General features: G+C 53.4%; 2 protein-coding genes and 1 long non-coding RNA gene across 14 annotated transcripts in view; 1 reads left to right on the top strand and 2 right to left on the bottom strand.

Moving 5' to 3' along the window:
* RUVBL2 (RuvB like AAA ATPase 2) overlaps positions 1-10,449 on the top strand; it is a 25,018-nt gene extending 14,569 nt beyond the window's left edge. For 9 of the 10 annotated variants that reach the window (XM_085045679.1, XM_085045678.1, XM_085045677.1 and 6 more), the window contains 6 exons: positions 1,984-2,078; positions 3,410-3,528; positions 4,690-4,809; positions 5,871-6,000; positions 8,242-8,356; positions 10,359-10,449. In XM_085045679.1, coding sequence (XP_084901805.1) covers positions 1,984-2,078; positions 3,410-3,528; positions 4,690-4,809; positions 5,871-6,000; positions 8,242-8,356; positions 10,359-10,384 — 605 coding nt within the window. In that variant the 3' untranslated portion in view covers positions 10,385-10,449. Of the gene's footprint in view, positions 1-1,983; positions 2,079-3,409; positions 3,529-4,689; positions 4,810-5,484; positions 5,627-5,870; positions 6,001-8,241; positions 8,357-10,358 lie in introns of those variants that run through there. The other variant, XM_085045680.1, reaches the window with a different exon arrangement.
* On the bottom strand, positions 8,185-9,423 carry LOC146422916 (uncharacterized). The gene is made up of 2 exons (XR_014847829.1): positions 8,789-9,423; positions 8,185-8,581 (listed from the first exon to the last, which is right to left on the bottom strand). It is a non-coding gene; the product is annotated as an uncharacterized LOC146422916 (long non-coding RNA).
* PNKP (polynucleotide kinase 3'-phosphatase) lies at positions 10,439-22,386 on the bottom strand. Of its 3 annotated transcripts, XM_085045674.1 has the most exons (16): positions 21,875-22,377; positions 20,727-20,773; positions 19,143-19,457; positions 18,534-18,613; positions 18,367-18,424; positions 17,526-17,633; positions 17,363-17,434; positions 16,562-16,610; positions 16,227-16,297; positions 15,453-15,545; positions 15,276-15,369; positions 13,272-13,333; positions 12,662-12,771; positions 12,283-12,370; positions 12,101-12,162; positions 10,439-10,616 (listed from the first exon to the last, which is right to left on the bottom strand). In XM_085045674.1, the coding sequence occupies exons 1-16, from the start codon at positions 21,990-21,992 to the stop codon at positions 10,487-10,489; spliced, it is 1,557 nt and encodes a 518-aa protein (XP_084901800.1). In that variant the 5' UTR covers positions 21,993-22,377; the 3' UTR covers positions 10,439-10,486. The 3 variants fall into 3 exon arrangements, with proteins under 3 accessions (XP_084901800.1, XP_084901802.1, XP_084901801.1); XM_085045676.1 differs by lacking the exon at positions 19,143-19,457 and having other exon boundaries at positions 21,875-22,373; XM_085045675.1 differs by lacking the exons at positions 10,439-10,616; positions 12,101-12,162; positions 12,283-12,370; positions 12,662-12,771 and adding an exon at positions 12,970-13,092 and having other exon boundaries at positions 21,875-22,386.

The following is a 22,386-nucleotide window of genomic DNA, read 5'->3' as shown; positions in this document are numbered from 1 at the left end:
AACTGCACCTGAACCACCCCAGGGGTTCCTTGCGCTCTTCTCGGGTATGATGGACCCCAAAAGTGACCCCAAAATTGATCCTAAAACCCCAAAATTTCACCTGAACCACCCCAGGGGTTCCTTGCACTGTTCTTGGGTATTGATGGACCCCAAAAGTGACCCCAAACTGACCCCAAAAGTGACCCCAAACTGACCCCAAAACTGACCCCAAAACTGACCCCAAAACTGACCCCAAAACTGACCCTAAAACCCCCAAACTGACTCCAAAACTGACCCCAAAGTGACCCCAAAACTGCCCCTGAACCACCCCAGGGGTTCCTCACGCTGTTTTTGGGTATGATGGACCCCAAAAGTGACCCCAAAATACCCCAAAACTGACCCTAAATACCCCAAAAGTGACCCCAAAATTGTCCCTAAAACCCCAAAACTGACCCCAAAGTGACCCCAAAACTGACCCCAAAACCCCAAAATTTCACCTGAACCACAACCAGGGGTTCCTCGCGCTGTTTTTGGGTATGATGGACCCGAAAAGTGACCCAAACTGACCCCAAAACTGTCCCTAAAACCCCAAAACTGACCCCAAAGTGACCCCAAAACTGACCCTAAAACCCCAAAATTTCACCTGAACCACCCCAGGGGTTCCTCGCGCTGTTTCGGGTATGCTGGACCCCAAAAGTGACCATAAAACCCCAAAAGTGACCCCAAAACTGCACCTGAACCACCCCAGGGGTTCCTTGCACTCTTCTTGGGTATGCTGGACCCCAAAAATGACCCCAAAACCGTCCCTGACCCACCCCAGAGATTCCTCACGCTGTTTTTGGGTATGATGGACCCCAAAAGTGACCCCAAAACTGACCCTAAAACCCCAAAACTGCACCTGAACCACCCCAGGGATTCCTCGCGCTCTTCTCGGCTATTGATGAACCCCAAAATTGATCCTAAAACTGTCCCTAAAACCCCAAAACTAACCCCAAAAGTGACCCCAAAAACCCCAGGGTTCCTATGATGGACCCCAAAAGTGATCCCAAAACTGACCCTAAAACCCCAAAAGTGATCCCAAAACTGACCCTAAAACCCCAAAAGTGACCCCAAAACTGACCCTTAAACCCCAAAAGTGACCCCAAAACTGACCCTAAAACCCCAAAAGTGACCCCAAAACTGACCCTAAAACCCCAAAAATGACCCCAAAACTGACCCTTAAACCCCAAAAGTGACCCCAAAACTGACCCTGACCCACCCCAGGGGTTCCTCGCGCTCTTCTCGGGTATTGATGAACCCCAAAATTGACCCCAAAAATGACCCCAAAACCCCCAAACTACACCTGAACTACCCCAGGGCTTCATCACTGTCATTTCAGGTATCGCTGAACCCCAAAATTGATCCTAACACCCCAAACTGCACCTGAACCACCCCAGGGCTTCCTCACCCTCATTTTGGGTACACCAGACCCCAAAACTGACCCCAGCTCCCCCAAAACTGCCCCTGACCCCCCAAAATCCCAACGCAGGTGACACAGGTGAGGTCAAGGTGGGTTTTTGGGGGGCTCAGGGGGGTTTTTGGGGTTCCCCTGACCCCCCAAATCCCAATGCAGGTGACACAGGTGAGATCAAGGTAGGGTTTTTGAGGGGCTCAGGGGGTTTTGGGGTTCCCCTGACCCCCAAATGCCAACCCAGGTGACACAGGTGAGATCAAGGTTGGGGTTTTGGGGTTCCCCTGACCCCCAAATCCCAACCCAGGTGACACAGGTGAGATCAAAGTGGGGGTTTTGGGGTTCCCCTGACCCCCCAAATCCCCATGCAGGTGACACAGGTGAGATCAAGGTGGGGTTTTGGGGGGTTCAGGGGGTTTTGGGGTTTTTAGGGGTTCAATGGGTTTTTTGGAGTTCCCCTGACCCCCAAATCCCAAAATCCCAACCCAGGTGACACAGGTGAGATCAGGGTGGGTTTTTGGGGTTTCCCTGACCCCCCAAAATCCCCAATCCAGGTGACACAGGTGAGATCAAGCCGGAGGTCCGCGAGCAGATCAACGCCAAGGTGGCCGAGTGGCGCGAGGAGGGCAAGGCTGAGGTCATCCCCGGGGTGAGTGTGACCCCAAAAATCACCTGGGGACCCCAAAATTTACACTGGGAACCCTAAAATTTATCCTGGGAACCCCAGAATTCACCCTGGGACCCCAAAATTCACCCTGGGAACCCCAAAATTCACCCTGGGACCCCAAAATTCATACTGGGAACCCCAAAAATCACACTGGTAACCCCAAAATTCACACTGGGGACCCCAAAAAACCCATCAGGGACCCCAAAATTCACACTGGGGATCCCAAATTCACACTGAGAACCCCAAAATTCACACTGGGAACCCCAAAATTCACACTGGGGACCCTAAAATTTACACTGGGACTGACAAAATTCACACTGGGGATCCCAAATTCACACTGAGAACCCCAAAATTCACCCTGGGAACCCCAAAATTCATACTGGGAACCCCAAAAATCACCTGGGAACCCCAAAATTTACCCTGGGACCCCAAAATTTATACTGGGGATCCAAAAATCACCCTGGGAATCCCAAAATTCATACTGGGAACTCCAAAAATCACACTGGGGACCCAAAAATCACACTGGTAACCCCAAAATTCATCCTTAGGATCCCAAAATTCACACTGGGGACCCCAAAATTCACACTGAGAACCCCAAAATTCACACTGGGAACCCCAAAATTTACACTGGGACTGACAAAATTCACACTGGAGACCCCAAAATTTACCCTGGGAACCCCAAAATTTATACTGGGGATCCAAAAATCACCCTGGGAATCCCAAAATTCATACTGGGAACTCCAAAAATCACACTGGGGACCCAAAAATCACACTGGTAACCCCAAAATTCATCCTTAGGATCCCAAAATTCACACTGGGGACCCCAAAATTCACACTGAGAACCCCAAAATTCACACTGGGAACCCCAAAATTTACCTGGGACTGACAAAATTTACACTGGGGACCCCAAAATTTACCCTGGGAACCCCAAAATTTATACTGGGGATCCAAAAATCACCTTGGGAATCCCAAAATTCATACTGGGAACTCCAAAAATCACACTGGGGACCCAAAAATCACACTGGTAACCCCAAAATTCATCCTTAGGATCCCAAAATTCACACTGGGAACCCCAAAATTCACACTGGGGACCCTAAAATTTACACTGGGACTGACAAAATTCACACTGGGGACCCCAAAAAACCCATCAGGGACCCCAAAATTCACACTGGGAACCCCAAAATTCATACTGGGACCCTAAAATTCACCCTGGGAACCCCAAAATTCACGCTGGGAACCCAAAATCCCCTCAGGGATCACCCAAAACCCCCCTGGGACCCCAAAATTGCTCCAAAACCCCCCAAATCTCTCAGGTGCTGTTCATCGACGAGGTTCACATGTTGGACATCGAGAGCTTCTCGTTCCTCAACCGAGCTCTGGAGAGCGACATGGCGCCCGTGCTGATCATGGCCACCAACCGCGGCATCACCAGGTAACACACACACCTGGGAAACACACCTGTGCTGATCATGGCCACCAACCGCGGCATCACCAGGTAACAAACACACCTGGGCACACCTGTGCTGATCATGGCAACCAACCGCGGCATCACCAGGTAACTAACACACCTGGGCACACCAAACACACACCTGTGCTGATCATGGCAACCAACCGCGGCATCACCAGGTAACTAACACACCTGGGAAACACACCTGTGCTGATCATGGCCACCAACCGCGGCATCACCAGGTAACACACCTGAGAACACCTGGGCACACCTGGGTACACACCTGAGCACACCTGGGTACACCTGGGCACACCTGTGCTGATCATGGCCACCAACCGCGGCATCACCAGGTAACTAACACACCTGGGTACACCTGGGTACACACCTGGGCACACCTGGGTACACCTGTGCTGATCATGGCCACCAACCGCAGCATCACCAGGTAAAACACCTGGGCACACCTGGGCACACCTGGATACACCAAACACACACCTGGGTACACCAAACACACACCGGTGCTGATCATGGCAACCAACGGCGGCATCACCCAGGTACACCTGGGCACACCTGGGAAACACACCTGGGCATCACCTGAGCACCCTAAAAACACACCTGGCCACACCTGGGTACACCTGGGTACATCAAAAACACATCTGGGTACACACCTGTGCTGATCATGGCAACGAACCACGGCATCAGCAGGTAACACACCTGAGAGCACACCTGGGCACACCTGGGTACCCTGAGAATACACCTGAGCACACCTGGGTACACGAAACACACACCTGTGCTGATCATGGCCACCAACTGCGGCATCACCAGGTAACACACCTGGGCACACCTGGGAAACACCTGGGCACCCTGAGAACACACCTGCGCACACCTGGGCGCACCTGGGTAACCCAAACACACACCTGTGCTGATCGTGGCAACCAACCGCGGCATCACAAGGTACGCCTGGGCACACCTGGGCACCCCGAAAACACACCTGGGCACCCCAGAAACACACACCTGGGCACACCTGGGCACCCCAAACACACATCTGCACACACCTGGGCACCCCAGAAACACACCTGAGCACACCTGAACACCCCAAACATACTCCTGGGCACCCCAAACCCACACCTGACCCCACCTGTCCCCCAGGATCCGAGGCACTGCCCACCGCAGCCCCCACGGGCTGCCCCTGGACCTGCTGGACCGACTGCTGATCATCGCCACGGCGCCCTACGGCGACAAGGAGACCCGGCAGATCCTCAAGATCAGGTGGGACACCTGAAAATACACCTGGGGAACCCAAGAACACACCTGGGGACCCCAAAAACCCTCCCTGACACACCCCAAACACACCCTGACACACCTGGGTATCAACATGGTTCTGTATGGGGACAAGGAGACCCGGCAGATCCTCAAGATCAGGTGGGACACCCTGAAAATACACCTGGGGAACCCAAAAACCCTCCCTGACACACCCCAAACACACCCTGGCACACCTGGGTATCAACATGGTTCTGTATGGGGACAAGGAGACCCGGCAGATCTTCAAGATCAGGTGGGACAGCCCGAAACACACCTGGGCACCCTGAAAATACACCTGGGCACCCTGAAAACACGCCTGGGCACCCCAAAATCACACCTGGAGACCCCAAAAACCTGCCCTGGCACACCCCAAACCCACCCTGACACACCTGTGTGCCCCAAATACCATCACCACAGCGCTGTATGGGGACAAGGAGACCCGGCAGATCCTCAGAATCAGGTGGGACACCCCAAAAACCCACCTGGAGACCCCAAAAACCCTCCCTGACACACCTGTGTGCCCCAAAATCCATTGCCACATGACGAAATGAGATGACAGAATCCATTTTGGGGTTCCCCTGGTGGGTTCTAGGGTTCCTCTGACCGTTTTCGGGGTTCCCCTGACAGGTTTTTGGGGTTCAGGTGCGAGGAGGAGGATGTGGAGATGACGGAGGGTTCCCCTGCCCGTTTTTGGGGTTCCCCTGATGGTTTTTGGGGTGTCTCTGCCCGTTTTCGGGGTTCAGGTGCGAGGAGGAGGATGTGGAGATGACAGAGGGTTCCCCTGACGGTTTTTGGGGTTCCCCTAACGGATTTTGGGGTTCCTCTGATAGGTTTTTGGGGTTCCCCTGATGGGTTTTTGGGGTTCAGGTGTGAGGAGGAGGACGTGGAGGTGACGGAATCCTTTTTTGGGGGATTTTGGGATTCCCCTGATGGTTTTTGGGGTGTCCCTGCCCATTTTTGGGTTCAGGTGCGAGGAGGAGAACGTGGAGATGACGGAATCCTTTTTTTGGTGTTTTTTTGGGGTTCAGGTGCGAGGAGGAGGACGTGGAGATGACGGAGGACGCCTACGCCGTGCTGACGCGCATCGGGCTGGAGACGTCGCTGCGCTACGCCATGCAGCTCATCACCGCCGCCAGCCTGGTGGCCAGGAAACGCAAGGTGGGACCCCAAAACCCCCCAAATTTGGGGGGCAGGACCCCAAAATCCCCTGAAATTGGGGCACAGGACCCCAAAATCCCTTAAAATTGGGGGGCAGGACCCCTAAATCTCCTGAAATTTGGGGGGCAGGACCCCAAAATCCCCCAAAACTGGGGGGCAGGACCCCAAAATCCTCTGAAACTGGGGGGCAGGACCCCAAAATCCCCCAAATTGGGGGGTAGGACCCCAAAATCTCCCCAAATTAGGGGGCAGGACTCCAAAATCCCCCGGAACTGGGGAGCAGGACCCCTAAATCCCCCCAAACTGGGGTCAGGACCCCTAAATCCCCTGAAATTTGCAGGCAGGACACCAAAATTGGGGGGAAGGACCCCAAAATCCCCAGAAATTGGGGAGGAGGACCCCTAAATTGGGGGCAGGACCCCAAAATCCCCCAAAATTGGGGGGCAGGACCCCTAAATCTCCTGAAATTGGGGTCAGGACCCCTAAATCCCCCAAAATTTGGGGTGCAGGACTCCAAAATTGGGGGCTAGGACTCAAAATATGGGGTAACCCTTATTAGGTGGGAAAAACTCTTACTTGGGGGATTGGGACCCCAAAATTGGGGGATTGGGACCCCAAAAATGTGAGGAAAAAATGGCAGAAATATGATGGGAAAGCACTGGGAAACATAAAGGAAAAAAGGGGGGAAATGTGAGGAGAAAATGGTGGGAAACACGAATAAAAACAGTGGAAAATAGGGGAAAAATGGCAGGAAATTTGAGAGCTTAAGAGGGTTGGGAATTGAAGGGAAAAGGGTGGGAAATGTGAGGGGAAAAGAGTGGGAAAATGTGAGGAGAAAAGAGCAGGAAACGTGAGGGGAGAAAAAGAGCGGGAAACGTGAGGGGAGAAAAGAGCGGGAAATCTGAGGGGAAAAAAGTCAAGAAACCTGAAGGAAAACGGGCAGGAAATGTGAACGAAAAAAAGCAGGAAACCTGAGGAGAAAAGGGCAGAAAATGTGAGTAAAAAAGGGCAGGAAACGTGAGGGGGAAAAGGGCGGGAAATGTGAAGGAAAAAAAAACATGAAACCTGAGGGGGAAAGGGCAGAAAATGTGAGTAAAAAAGGGCAGAAAACCAGAGGGGAAAAGGGCAGAAAATGTGAGGGAAAAAGACAGAAAACGTGAGGGGAAAAGGGCAGGAAATGTGAAGGAAGAAAAGTGGGAAACCTGTGGGGAAAAAGGCAGAAAACCTAAAGGAAAATGGGCAGAAAATGTGAAGGTAAAAAAGCAGAAAACATGAGGGGTAAAGGGCAGAAAATGCGAAGGATAAAAAGTGGGAAACGTGAGGGGAAAAGGGTAGGAAATGTGAAGGAAGAAGGACAGAAAACATGAGGGGAAAAGGGTGGGAAGTGTGAAGGAAGAAGGGCAGAAAACCTGAGGGGAAAAAGGCAGGAAATGTGAAAGAAAAAAAGCAGGAAACCTGAGGGGAAAAAGGTGGGAAACATGAAGAGAAAAGGGCGGAAAATATGAAGAAAAAAAGCAGGAAACATGAGGGGGAAAAGGGCAGAAAACCTGAAGGAAAAAGGGCAGAAAATGTGAGGGGAAAGGGTAGGAAACCAGAGGGGGAAAGGGCAGAAAATGTGAGGGAAAAAGGCAGGAAATGTGAAGGGAAAAAAACCAGAAAACCTGAGGGGGAAAGGGCAGAAAACATGAGGGGGAAAAAAGCACAAAACCAGAGGGGAAAAGGGCAGAAAACATGAGGGGGAAAAGACAGGAAATCTGAAGGAGGAAGGGCAGAAAATGTGAGGGGAAAAAGGGCAGGAAATGTGAGGGGGAAAAAAGCAGGAAACATGAAGGTAAAAATACAGGAAACCTGAAGGAAAAAGGGCAGGAAATGTGAAGGGAAAAAAAACAGAAAACATGAGGGGAAAAGGGCAGGAAACCTGAGGGAAAAAGGGCAGAAAATGTGAGAGGAAAAAAGTGGGAAATATGAAGGGAAAAAAGCAGGAAACCAGAGGGGAAAAGGGCAGAAAACCTGAAGGAAAAAGGGCAGAAAATGTGAAGGAAATAAAGCAGGAAACCTGAGGGAAAAAGGGTGAGAAATGTTAGGGGAGAAAAAAACGGTGGTAAGTATGAAGGAGAGAAAAAATGACAGGAAACGTGAGGGAAAAAAGGGTGTGAAACAGGAAAAGGCAGCGGGAATGAGAGGTGAAGCTCTCACTTATTTTATTTTTAGGGATAAAATCCTGCTGTTTTCACTCCCCAGGGCGCCGAGGTCGGCGTGGAGGACATCAAACGGGTTTACTCTCTGTTCCTGGACGAGTCGCGCTCCACGCAGTACATGAGGGAGTACCAGGAGGCCTTTCTGTTCAACGAGCTGCGTGAGCACCTGGGGGGACTGGGGACACCTGGGCACACCTGGGGGGCACCTGGGGGACATCTGGGGTACACCTGGGACATACCTGGGGACACCTGGGACAGCTGGACACACCTGGGGGGACAGCTGGACACACCTGGGGGGACAGCTGGGACACCTGGGTGGACACCTGGGCACACCTGGGACACCTGGACACACCTGGGGGGACAGCTGGGACAACTGGGGACAGCTGGGGACACCTGGCACACCTGGGGACACCTGGGAGACACCTGGGGGGACAGCCAGGCACACCTGGACACACCTGGACGACACCTGGGACAGCTGGGGGGATACCTGGGGGGACACCTGGGGCACCTGGGACACCTGGGAAGACACTGTGGGGACACCTGGGACAGCTGGGGGGTACCTGGCACACCTGGGGACACCTGGGGGACACCTGGGCACACCTGGGGGGCTCCAGGAGAGGGTGGGGACAAGGTGGGTGACACAGGGGAGGGAAAGGTGTAAAAATTGGGCAGAATTGTGGTAAAATGCCAAAAACTGTGGGAGGTGGAGTGGGAATGGAAATGAAGGGAAAAAAAGGGAATTTGGGCAAAAGAGAGATTGGTAAAAATGGGAGAAATTAGGCAAAAGTGGGAGAAAAAATAGGAAAAACTAGAAATAATTAGGAGAAATAGGGAGAAATAGAAAAGTGGGAGAAAATGGGGAAAAATGAGGAAAAGAGGGAAAATGAGGTGCAATGAGGAAAAATGTGGGAAATGAGTGGGAATTGGGTAAAAAAGGGAGAAATAAAATAAAAATTAAGGAATTGGGAGAGAGCCAGGCAAGATGGGGTGAAAATGGGGCAAAAATCAGGGAGAATTTAGAGAAAAATAGGGAAAAAATGGAGAGAATTGGGCAAAAGTCAGAGGGAATGGGGTGAAAATGGGAATAATTGGCCAAAAATTGGGTAAAAATGGGGCAAAAAGTTGGGCATGAAGGTAAAAGTGGGAGAAATTGGGTAAAAATTGGGGAAATTCGGTGAAAGGTAGTGAAATTAGGTAAAAGTGAAAGAATTGGGGTGAAAATGGGGCAAAACCAAAGGGAAATTGGGTGGAAAGAGAGTGGAGATAGAAGAAATTAAGGAAAAATTAGAGATTTGGACAGAATAGCAGGAAAAAATTGTAAAAATGGGTGAAATTTGGCAAAAATGGGACAAAAGAGACAAAAATGGATGAAGTAGAAGATGAGAAATGAGGTAAATACGGGAAGTTGAGTGAGAATGGAGTATAAAAATAAGAAATATGGGAGAAAAGTGGGCAAAAATTTAAAAATTGGCCAAAAAGCGGGTAAAAAGGGGAGAAAGAGGAAAAAAAATGGGGCCAAAGTTGTGGGCAAAGGGGTGAAAGTGGGAGAATTAAGGTAAAAAGTGGAAAAATTCAGTAAAAATGAAGGAATTTGGGCAAAAGTAAGTGGAAACGGAATGGAAATTGGGGAAAATGGGAGATGATAGGTAAAAATTTTTAAAAGGGGTAATAGTAATAAATTAATAATTATTAATAATAAAAAATTAATTATAATTAAAATTAATCATAACTAATTAATAAAAATAATCATGAATACTAATAAATATAATAATATATCATAATAATATAATATAATAATATAATATCAATTATATAGAAATAAATATTAGATTATTTATTACCTGATTTATTATATTATGAAATATTTTTAGTAAATGTTTTATATTATTAAATTATTTTATATTATTATATATAATGATTATTATTTTATTATTTATTATTGTTTTATTACCATATTACTATCATATATTTACCATATATTATTATCATATATTACTATATATAATTACTATATATAAATATGGATATAATATTTATATTCATATAAAGTACTCTATAAATATAGTAATATAACATAATAATATTATAATAATAATAATAATAATAATAATAATAATTTTAAAATCCTGGGGATCTCTGACTCATCCCTTCTCTCCCCAGAGGGTGAATCCATGGAAACGCCGTGACCCCCCAGCCCTCCCACCCCTCACTTTGTACAATAAACCACATTTGGACCCAAATTTTTCCCAAATTTCAGGAGGGGCTTTGCCTTTATTGGGTCTGGGGGTTCACCCGTCGCTGAACTGCAGGAAGAGGCGGCGGCGCTGGGGGTCTGGGGGGTCCCCAAAGTGGGGCACAAAGGGGACCTGCAGGATTTCGGAGAAGCCTTCGGACAGGGCGGGAGGCACAAAGTGTTTCCTGGGGAAAAATTGGGAAGAAATCGCACGGAATTGGGTGAGAAATGGGAAAAAATGGGGAGAAAGCGTGCGGAATTGGGGGGAAAACGGGAAAAATGGGGAGAAATCGCACGGAATTGGGTGAAAAACAGCAAAAATGGGGAGAAATCGCACGGAATTGGGTGAAAAACGGCAAAAATGGGGAGAAAACGGCAAAAATGGGGGAAAATGGCAAAAATGGGGGAAAAAATCACATGGAATTGGGTGAAAAACAGAAAAAATGGGTGGAAAAACAAAAAATGGGGAAAAAACAACATCAAATGGGGGGAAAATGGAAAAAATGGGGGGAAAAACAGCAAAAATGGGGGAAAATGGCAAAAATGGGGGAAAAAAATCACAAGGAATTGGGTGAAAAACAGCAAAAATGGGGGACAAGCAGCAAAAAATGGGGGAAAACAGCTTCAAAGTGGGGAGAAATCGCACGGAATTGGGTGAAAAATGGCAAAAATGGGGAGAAAACGGCAAAAATGGGGGGAAAACAGCAAAAATGGGGAAAAAATCGCACGGAATTGGATGAAAAATGGCAAAAATGGGGAGAAATCACACGGAATTGGGGGAAAAATGGCAAAAATGGGGAGAAATCGCATGGAACTGGGTGAAAAACGGGAAAAAATGGGGAGAAATCGCACAGAATTGGGTGAAAAACGGCAAAAATGGGGGAAAAACAGCATAAATGGGGGGGAAAAAACAGCAAAAATTGGGAAAAACAGCTTCAAATTGGGGAGAAATCACACGGAATTGGGTGAAAAATGGCAAAAATGGGGAGAAAACAGAAAAAATGGGGAGAAAACGGCAAAAATGGGGGAAAAATCACACGGAATTGGGTAAAGTGGGGGGAAAAAAAGCTTCAAATGGGGAAAAATCATATGGAATTGGGTAAAATGGGGGAAAAACAGCAAAAATGGGGGAAAATACAGCAAAAATGGGTGAAAACCCAACTAAAAGGGGGAAAAACCATCAAAGAGGGGAGGAGGGGGACAAAGGAAAAGCCCACCCAAAATGGGGAAGAGAAAAGAATGGGGAAGAAACCCACCCAAAATTGGGGGAAAGAGGCAAAAACAGGGAAAATGGAACCAAAAAAACAAAGTGATGGGGCTAAATAATGGAGAGAAGGGAAAAAAACCCCCAAACCAGCCCCAAATTCCCCCAAAGCCTTTCTAAACCATCCCTACAGAGCCCCCCAAACACCTCAGATCCCCCAAAATCCCCCTTAGATGCCCCAAAATCCCCCTCAGATACCCCAAATACCCCTCAGGTCCCCCAAAATCCCCCTCAGATACCCCAAAATCCCACTCAGATCCCCCAAAATCCCCCTCAGATCCCCCAAAATCCCCCTCAGATCCCCCAAAATCCCCCAGGACCCCTTCAGATCCTCCCCAAAATCCCCCCAGCCCCTCCAGACACATCCCAATCCCAAAACCCTCCCAGTTTCCCCAATTCCCTCACTTGTAGCTGAAGAGAACAGCGTCGGTGACAGGAACGTGGCCGCTCTGCGTCATGTCGCGGAACTTTTTGGGGTGAAAACCCAAAAAATGGGGTTCAGAGGGTGCTGAGGGTTCAGCCCCAACCCCTCCAGAGGGGGTTCAGGACCCCCAAACCCCCCAGGACCCCCTGAGACCCTTCCTCACCCTGCAGTTGTGCCGTGCTTGCTCCAGGCTGGCTGTGAACTGGAGGCAGCGGCAGGGCACTGCAGCCTCACGGGCACAGGACACAAATCTAGGGGGGAAAAATGGGTCAAAAACCCCCAAAATCCCAGAAAATCGGTCCCCAGGGCTGAGGGAAGTTCCCAGTGCCCTCCCAGTGAATCCCAGTTCCTCCCAGTGCCCAGACTGGCTGTGAACTGGAGGCACCGGCAGGGCACTGCAGCTCCACAGGCACAGGACACAAATCTGGGGGGAAAAATGGGTCAAAAACCCCCAAAATCCCAGAAAATCAGTCCCCAGGGCTGGGGGGAGTTCCCAGTACTCTCCCAGTGCCCTCCCAGTCCCTCCCAGTTCCCAGACTGACCTCTGCCGTGACTCAGGGTCAGGGTTGGTGTTGTCCACAACGACAGGGCGACCTCGAGCCAGGGCGGCCGAGCAGGCGGAGACACAGCGCTGCCACGAGCCCAGCGTGTCCTGGGGGTCACCAGGGGTCACCAGGGGTCAGTGGGTGTCACTGGGGTCACCCTGGGCCAGGGTGACTGACCAGGAAGAGACACAGTGTGACCATGAGCCCAAAGTGTCCTGGGGGTCACCAGGGGTCAGTGGGTGTCACAGGGGTCACCCCGGGCCAGGGTGACTAACCAGGAGGAGACACAGGGTGACCATGAGCCCGAAGTGTCCTGGGGGTCACCAGGGGTCACTCCAGACCAGGGTGACTGACCAGGAGGAGACACAGGGTGACCATGAGCCCAAAGTGTCCTGGGGGTCACCAGGGGTCACCCCAGACCAGGGTGACTGACCAGGAGACACAGTGTGGCCATGAGCCCAAAGTGTCCTGGAGGTCACAAAAAGGGTCAGCGGGTGTCACAGGGGTCACCCCGGGCAAGCATGGTGGACATACAGTGTGACCATGAGCCCAGCATGTCCTGGGGGTCACCAGGGGTCATGGGGTCACACAAGGGTCAGGAACTCACCCTGTTGACATATTCATATCCCGCCGGGATCAAGTGTCGTTTCACGAAGGTGGATTTGCCAGCTGAGGGGAACAATTATCCTTTTTCTTCTCACATTTCCCCCAATTTTCAAACCCTTTTTTTACCCTTGTTCCCCACATTTTTCACCTCATATTTCCCCTTTTATCCTTCACATTTCCTGCCCTTTTTGCCCCCTTGGGTTTCCTGCCTTTTCTCCCCTCACGTTTTCCCTTTTTCCCTCATGTTTCCCTTTTCTCCCCTCGTTTCCCGCCTTTTTCCCCTCACATTTCCCTCCCTTTTCTCCCCTCCGTTTTCCCTTTTCTCCCCTCAGTTTTCCCTTTTCTCCCCTCACATTTCCCGCCTTTTTCCCCTCACGTTTCCCGCCCTTTTCTCCCCTCATATTTCCCTCCCTTTTCTCCCTTCACGTTTTCCATTTTCCCCTCACATTTCCCTTCCTTTTTCTCCCTCACGTTTCCCTTTTCTCCCCTCACATTTTCCCTTTGCCCCTCATGCTTCCCTTTTCTCCCCTCACGTTTCCCTCCCTTTTCCCTCCCGTTTCTGTCCCTTTTCTCCCCACACGTTCCTCTCCCATTTTTCTTCTCTCACGTTTTCCCTTTTCTCCCCTCATGTTTCCTGCTCTTTTCTCCCCTCACGTTTTCCCTTTTCCCCTCATGTTTCCCACCCTTTTCCCCCTCACTTTTCCTATTTTCCCCTCACATTTCCCTCCCTTTTCTCTCCCCTCATGTTTCCCTTTTCTCCCCTCACGTTTCTCACCCTTTTCTCCCCTCACATTTTCCCTTTTCTTCCCTCACGTTTCTCCCATTTTTCTCCCCTCACATTTTCCCTTTTCTCCCCTCATGTTTCCCTTTCCTCCCCTCACGTTTTCCCTTTTCCGCTCTCACATTTTCCCTTTTCTCCCCTCACGTTTTCCCTTTTCCGCTCTCACATTTTCCCTTTTCTCCCCTCACGTTTTCCCTTTTCCGCTCTCACATTTTCCCTTTTCTCCCCTCACGTTTTCCCTTTTCCCCCTCACATTTCCTGCCTTTTTCCCCTCACATTTTCTGCCCTTTTCTTCCCTCGTTTCCCACCCTTTCCCGTCATGTTTCCCTCCCTTTTTCTCCCTCACATTTCCCTTTTCCCCTCACATTTTCTACCCTTTTCTCCCCTCACGTTTTCCCTTTTCCCCTCACATTTCCCTCCCTTTTTCCCCTCACATTTTCTACCCTTTTCTCCCCTCACGTTTTCCCTTTTCCCCTCACATTTCCCTCCCTTTTTCCCCTCACATTTTCTACCCTTTTCTCCCCTCACGTTTCCCTCCCTTTTTCTCCCTCACATTTCCCTTTTCCCCTCACATTTTCTACCCTTTTCTCCCCTCACCTTTCCCTCCCTTTTTCCCCTCACATTTTCTACCCTTTTTTCCCCTCGTTTCCCGCTCTTTTCTCCCCTCACGTTTTCCCTTTTCCCCTCACATTTCCCACCTTTTTCCCCTCACGTTTTCTGCCCTTTTCTCCCCTCGTTTCCCGCCTTTTTCCCCTCACATTTCCCTCCCTTTTCTCCCCTCACATTTCCCTTTTCTCCCCTTACGTTTCTCTCCCATTTTCCTCCCCTCACGTTTTCCCTTTTCCCCTCACATTTCCCTCCCTTTTCTCCCCTCACGTTTCCCTTTTCTCCCCTCACATTTCTCCCATTTTCCTCCCCTCACGTTTTCCCTTTCCTCCCCTCACATTTCCCACCTTTTTCCTCCCCTCACATTTCCCGCTCTTTTTCTCCCTCATGTTTTCCCTTTTATCCCCTCATATTTCCCACCTTTTTCCTCCCCTCATGTTTCCTGCCTTTTTCCCCTCACATTTCCCGCCCTTTTTCTCCCTCACCTTTCCTGCCCTTTCCCCCTCACGTTTCTCTCCATTTTCCCTCCCTTTTCTCTCTCCCCTTCCCCCTCTGCAGATCCCAAGGCAGACTCAGGTCAGTGCTCAGGCCAGCAGTCAGCGCTCAGTGGTCACTCACCGCCGGGGAAGCCAATGGTCAGCAGCACCTCAGGCTTGTCCGACACCAGCTGGGCCTTGGAGGGCTCTGGGGGCAATTTGGGGTCCACATGGCGCTGGGGACAAAGGCTAAGGGTCACTCATGGGGTCAGTGGTCACTATGGGGTCAGTGGTCACTCTGGGGTCAGTGGTCACTCACAGGGTCAAAGGCCGGCAGGTCAAAGGGCGCCGGGGCCCAGCCCAGGAACTTCTCCTCGGGAGTCAGGAAGCGCAGGCCAGCGTTGAGAGCAAACTGGGAACACTGGGATCAACTGGGGGCACTGGGGGGGACTGGGGGCACTGGGGGGTGAACTGGGAACACTGGGGTCAACTGGGGGCACTGAGGTGAACTGGGGGCACTGGGAGGTGAACTGGGAACACTGGGGTCAACTGGGGCCACTGGGAGGTGAACTGGGGGCTGAACTGGGAACACTGGGAGGGGTGAACTGGGAACACTGGGGTCAACTGGGGGCACTGGGGGGTGAACTGGGAGGGACTGGGGGGTGAACTGGGGGCACTGGGATCAACTGGGGGCACTGGGGGGGACTGGGGGCACTGGGGGGTGAACTGGGGGCACTGGGAGGGACTGGTGGGGTGAACTGGGATCAACTGGGGAGTAAATGGGAGGGACTGGGGAATGAACTGGGAGCACTGGGAGGGACTGGGGGTGAACTGGGAACACTGGGATTAACTGGGGGCACTGGGAGTGAACTGGGAACACTGGGGTGAACTGGGGGCACTGGGGGGCAAATGGGAGGGACTGGGGGGTGAACTGGGGGCACTGGGATAAACTGGGGGGTGAACTGGGGGCACTGGGGGGCAAATGGGAGGGACTGGGGGGTGAACTGGGAACACTGGGATAAACTGGGGGGTGAACTGGGGGCACTGGGGGTGAACTGGGGGCACTGGGATCAACTGGGAACACTGGTCTCACCAGTCGGTCACTGCAGGAGAAATCCTTTTTCTTCCTCCCTGGCGCCCAGTTTGGGGGGCGTCCGGCAGCATCTGGGGGACAACCAGGAATGGGGGGGGCTGAGACCCCCTGGGACCCCAAAATCCCCCCAGGACCCCCAAAATAATCTCCACGACCCCCAGAATTTCCCCAAAATCCCCCTAGAACCCCCAAAGTTTCCCCTAAATTCCCTCAAAATTCCCCCAGGACCCCAAAATTTCCCCAAAATCCCCCCAGGACCCCCAGAGTTCCCCCAAAATTGCCCCAAAATCCTGCCAGGACCCCCAGAATTCCCCCCAAATCCCCCCAGAGCTCACCTCCCACGTAGAGACTGTCAGGCACTGACACTATCACGTCCCCATTGGCCTGCAGGACCCAAACCAGTGACCCCAGTTCACACCAGTTCACACCAGTGACCCCTCTGACATCCCCCAGTTCATCCCAGTTCACACCAGTGACCCCTCTGACATCCCCCAGTTCATCCCAGTTCACACCAGTGACCCCTCTGACATCCCCCAGTTCATCCCAGTTCACACCAGTGACCCCTCTGACATCCCCCAGTTCATCCCAGTTCACACCAGTGACCCCTCTGACATCCCCTAGTTACCTCCCAGTCCCAGTTCCCCCCAGTGCCCCCCACCAATTCCCAGTCCCTCCCAGTTCCCTCCCAATCTCCTCCCAGTCCTTCCCAGTTCCTCCCAATCCCCTCCTAGTTCCTTCCCACTCCTTCCCAGTCCTTCCCAATCCCCTCCCAGTTCCCTCCCAGTCCTCAGTTCCCCCCAGTCCCTCCCAATCCCCTCCCAGTCCCCCCAGTCCCTCCCAATCCCCTCCCAGTCCCTCCCAGTCCATCCCAATCCCCTCTCAGTCCATCCCAGTCCCTCCCAGTCCATCCCAGTCCCTCCCAGTCCCCCCAGTCCCTCCCAGTCCCCTCCAATCCTCCCAATCCCTCCCAGTCCCCCCAGTTCCCAACTTTCCCAGTTCCCTCCCAGTCCTTCCCAGTTCCCCCAGTTCCCTCCCAATCTCCTCCCAGTTCCCCCCAGTCCCTCCCAGTTACCCCCAGTCTCTCCCAGTTCCCTCCCAATCCCCTCCCAATCCCCTCCCAGTCCCCCCAGCCCCACCTTCTCACACAGGTGGTCCCACATCCCCAGCACTGGTTTCCTGTAAATCCCGGGCCCTGTCGCCACCAACACCTGAATTGGGGGTTCACACAGCTCCAGGGGGGTCTCTGGGTCAAACCCCCCGATTTCGGGGGTCCCGGGGAGTTTTGGGGATCCCCCAGACCTGCAGGGGCACCCCGAGGTGCTGCACGATCGCCTCCACCTTGGCCTGGAACAGCTCCGGCCGCAGCCGGCCGCGGGAGATGCCCAGCTGGTTGGTGAACACCACGAGCTGGGGGGGAAAACGGGATTTGGGGGGTCATGGGGGGTCTTGGGAGTCCTGAGGGTTTGGAGGGTCGCTGAGGGTTATGGGGGATTTTGGGGGTGTTTGGGTGGGGCTGGAGGGGTGCAGTGGGGTTTGGGGGGGCCCTGAGGGTCTGGGGAGGGGGTTTGGGGAGGTTGGGGGGCTTGGGGGCCTTGGGGGGTCGCTGAGGAGTTTGGGGGAGGCCTGAGGGGTCTGGGGGTGGAGGTTTGAGAGGATTGGGGGAGCTCAGTGGGGCCTTAGGGAGAAATCTTGGGGGTGTTTGTGGGGTTTTTGGAGGATTTTGGGAGACCTGACTGGGGGCAGTGCAGTTTGGGGGGTCTTGGGGGGTCCTGAGGGGTCTTGGGGGGTCCCTGAGGGGTTTGAGAGGTTTTGGGGGGTTTGGGTGGGGCTGGAGGGGTGCAGTGGGGTTTGGGGGAGCCCTGAGGGGTCTGGGAGGGTTTGGGGAGGCATTTGGGGGCTTGGAGGGAATTTGGGGGGTCTTGGGGAGACCCCAAAAATCTGGGAGGTGTTTATGGGGTTTTGAAAAATACTGACAGACCTGAGGTGGGAGAAAATGAAATTTGGGGGGTCCCTGAGGGGTTTGGGGGGGTCCCTGAACAGTCTGGGGGGTCTTGAAGTGATCTGGGGGTTCTTGGGGGGATCCCAAAATTTGGGGGTCTCCAGGGGGGTCCCAGGGTGGGATTTTGGGGAAGGGTCTCACCTTATATCCTTCACTCTGCAGCTGCTTCAGCTTCTTGGGGATCTCAGGATACAAAATCCTGAGGGGGAAAAAGGAAGTCAGGAGTGAGGGGGACCCCAAAAATGACCCCCAGAGCCCCCAGGACACCCCCAGACCCCCCAGGACCCCCCAAAAAGCCCCCTCCTCACCTCCAGTCCTCAGGGCTGGTGGGGAACACTTTCCCCGAGCGGGTGGTGATGAGGGTCCCGTCCAGGTCAAACCCTGCAATCTGGGGGTCCCCAAAAAACAGGGCGGGGGTCAGGGGCAGTGGGGACCAACCAGGACCCCCAAATCACAACCCAGACCCCACCCAGGACCCCCAAATCCCAACCCAGATCCCCCAGGACCCCCAAATCACAACCCAGACCCTCCAGGACCCCCAAATCCCAACCCAAACCTCCCCAGGACCCCCAAATCCCTCCCCAGGACCCCCGGCACCCCAGATCCCTCCCCAAACACCCCAAATCCTTCCCCAGACCCCCCCAGGACCCCAAATTCCCCCAGGACCCCCAAATCCCTCCCCAAGCCCCCAAATCCCTCCCCAAACACCCAAATCCCTCCCCAGACCCCCCAGGACCCCCAAATCCCCCCAGGACCCCAATCCCTCCCCAAGCCCCCAAATCCAGGACCCCAAATCCCTCCCCAGCTCCCCAGGACCCCCAAATCCCTCCCCCAAAGTCCCCAGGACCCCCAAATCCCTCCCCAAAGCCCCCCAAATCCCCCCCAGGACCCCAAATCCCTCCCCAAGCCCCCCCCACCTTGCTGCTGTGCCGAACCCCCGACGGGGTGAAGACGAGGAGAGATCCAAACTTCTTCCACCCCACCTGGGAGGGACTTTGGGGGGCTTTTCGGGGCGGGGGGCTCTCCTCGGGGGGGCTGGGGGGCTTTTTCCGGGGCGGGGGGCTGTCCTGGTGGGGGCTGGCAGGGCGTTTTTTGGGGTGGGGGGTCCCCTCGAAGTGCAGCACCAGGGGGTATTTGCCGTTGACCAGCAGGAGGGTCTGGCCAGGGGTGAGGGTCCTGCAGACCCCCCGGCCCAGCACGGCCTGACCCACGGAACTGGGGTTCACCCCGTGCTGGGGAGGGGGAAAGGAAAGGGTTTGGGGGGATAAAGATCCCAAAAATACCCCAAAACAGCCCAAAAACACCCCAAAAAAACCCAAAACCACCCCAAATCTTATCAGGATCCCCACCGAGCTGGGGTTCACCCCGTGCTGGGAGGGGGAAAGGAAAGGGTTTGGGGGGTTAAAAACCCCAAAAACACCCCAAAAAACCCATAAAACACCCTAAAACAGCCTAAAACACCCTAAAACCACCCCAAAACCACCCTAAAACACCCCAAAAATACCCCCAAAACATCCCATCAGGATCCCCACAGAACTGGGGTTCACCCCGTGCTGGGAGGGGGAAGGAGAGAGGTTGGGGGGCTAAAGACCTCAAATATACCCCAAAAACACCCCAAAACACCCCAAAAACACCTCAAAACACCCCAAAACCACCCAAAACACCCCAAAAACAACCCAAAAACACCCTAAATACCATCAGGATTTCCCCAGAGCTGGGGTTCACCTGTGCTAGGAGGGAAGGAAGAGTTTGGGGGGCTAAGGACCCGAAAAAACTCCCAAAAAATCCCAAAAACACCCCAAAAACACCCCAAATCATATCAGGATCCCCCCAGAACTGGGGTCCACCCCGTGCTGGGGAGAAAGAGAGAGTTTGGGGGGATAAAGACCCCAAAAACACCCCAAAAACACCCCAAAAACACCCCAAATCCATCAGGATCCCCCCAGAACTGGGGTTCACCCCGTGCTGGGAGGTCAAACCTACCCAAAATGACCCCAAAAATCCCTCAGGTTGGTCTGAGACCCCCAAAGTGTCCCCCACACCCCCAAATGACCCCAGGAGCTCCCCAACACCCCAGGGACCCCAAAATCACCCCAAAACCTCCCAAACCCCTCAAGACCACCCCAAAACTCAGGACCCCCAAAACCCCCTCAGGACCCCCAAAAAACGCCCTCAGGACCCCCAAAACTCCCCTCAGGACCCCAAAACATGCCCTCAGGACCCCCAAATGACCCCAGAACCCCCAAACTGCCCCCAAATACCCTCAAGACCACACCCTTTAAACCCCTCAGATCCCCAAAAAACAAACCCCCTCAGGACCCCAAAAACCCCTCAGGACACCCAAACCCCCAGAGACCACAAACCCCTCAGGACCCCCAAAATCCCCCTCAGGACCCCAAAACCCTGGGACCCCAAATCCCCCAGAACCCCCAAACCCCTCAGGAGCCCCCAAATTCCCCCTCAGGACCCCCAAAACCCCCCGGGGACCCCCAAACCCCCACCTGTGTGACCTGGGCAGTGCCCTCGGCGTAGTTGGCCACGACCTCCACTGGGGGGAAATTTGGGGTCACTTTTGGGGTCTGAAAACATCCCCCAAAAAAATTCGGGGGGTCTTGGGGGAATTGGGAAGATCCTGAGGGGGATTTGGGTGGTCTGGAGCAGAATTTGGGGGTCCTGTGGGGTCCTAGGTGGGATTTTGGAGGATCCTGAGGGTCCTCGAGGGGGTTTTGGAGATCTTGAGGGGATTTGGGTGGTCTGGGGGAGTTCTGAGGCAGAATTTGGGGGTCCTGGGGAGGTTTGGGAGTTCTGGGAATTTGGGGGTCCCGGGAAGCCCCTGGTTGGGCCTGGGGCAGAATTTGGGGGTCCTGGGGGAGGTTGGGGGATTCTTGGGCAGAATTTGGGGGTCTTGGGATGAGCTGGAGGGTTCTGGGGCAGAATTTTGGGGGTCCTGGGGGGAACTGGAGAGTTTTGGGGCAGAATTTGGGGGTCCTGGGGGTCCTAGGGGGGATTTGGATGATCTTGAGGGGGATTTAGATGGTCTGGGAGAGTTCTGGGGCAGAATTTGGGGGTCCTGGGATGAACTGAGGGGAATTTATAAGTTCTTGTGAAGTTTTATGCTTTTGTGGGGAATTCGGGGGTCCCGGGAAGCCCCCCGGTTGGGTCTGGGACAGAATCTGGGGGTCCTGAGGGGAATTTCGAAGTTCCACCACGATTTGAGGGTTTTGGGGTAGAATTTGGGGGTCCTGGGGGGAATTTAGAACTTCTGGCGAGGTTTTATGGGAAATTTGGGGGTCCCGGGAAGCCCCCTGGATGGGTCTGGGGCAGAATTTGGTGGTCCTGAGGGGAAATTCGGAGTTCCACCAGGCTTTGAGGGTTTTGGGGTAGAATCTGGGGGTCTGAGGGGATTCTTGGGCAGAATTTGGGGGTCCTGGGGCAGAATTTGGGGGTCCTGAGGGGATTCTGGGGCAGAATTTGGGGGTCCTGAGGGGATTCTGGGGCAGAATTTGGGGGGTCTTGGGGCAGAATTTGGTGGTCCTGAGGGGGATTTCGGAGTTCCACCAGGCTTTGAGGATTTTGGGGTAGGATTTGGGGGTCCCTCGGGGCTCTCCCGGCACACCGGACCGTGTTTTCCCGGCGCTCCCTCACCCACCCTGCCGCCGGGAGCACTTGCGGTCGGTGACTCCGGTCAGCGGGCCGCGGCCCAGCACCACGGGCTGCCCGTCGGGCAGCGGCACCGGCCCGGCCAGGCCGCGCAGCTCCGCCCGCATCGCCCCGGCGCCGGGAACGGGAAAAGAACCGAAAAAAGGAGCGGAAAAGGACTAAAAACGGTCCGGGCAGCAATGGCGGATGTTGCCGGTTCCTCTCTCCCTCACAGCCCTGGCTCCGCCCCTCCGTGACGTCACTACCGCCCCACAGCCCCGCCCCTCGGCTCTCCCTTCCCGCCTTTTTTGTCCTCGTTACGTCTAGTCGCAAAGCCACGCCCACTGCATCTCAGCCCCGCCCCTTATCTAAGCCACGCCCATTAAGCGCTAAGCCACGCCTCTCTCTGGAGCATGCAAGGTGATTTCCGGTTTCGCTACGCCGCCGCTCTCTCTGGTTTGTGCATATTGCGCCCCCTGGCGGTGGAGGACGGGGTTGGTCCTCCAAGGGGGTGGGTGGAGT

Source organism: Lichenostomus cassidix, unplaced genomic scaffold (genome assembly GCF_008360975.1).
Source record: "Lichenostomus cassidix isolate B80296 unplaced genomic scaffold, HeHo_3.0 HiC_scaffold_38, whole genome shotgun sequence".
Classification (NCBI taxonomy): Eukaryota; Metazoa; Chordata; class Aves; order Passeriformes; family Meliphagidae; genus Lichenostomus; species Lichenostomus cassidix.
Note: the sequence above shows the minus strand (reverse complement) of the source record. Positions and strands in the feature narration are given on the sequence as shown.

Coding starts and splice junctions, on each gene's coding strand:
- PNKP (XM_085045674.1), bottom strand. CDS start 21,992: ATGCGGGCGGAGCTGCGCGGCCTGGCCGGGCCGGTGCCGCTGCCCGAC. Junction 12,772..13,271: donor GATATGAATATGTCAACAGG/GTGAGTTCCTGA, acceptor GGTGACCCCCAG/GACACGCTGGGCTCGTGGCA. Junction 12,371..12,661: donor GACCCTGAGTCACGGCAGAG/GTCAGTCTGGGA, acceptor TTTCCCCCCTAG/ATTTGTGTCCTGTGCCCGTG.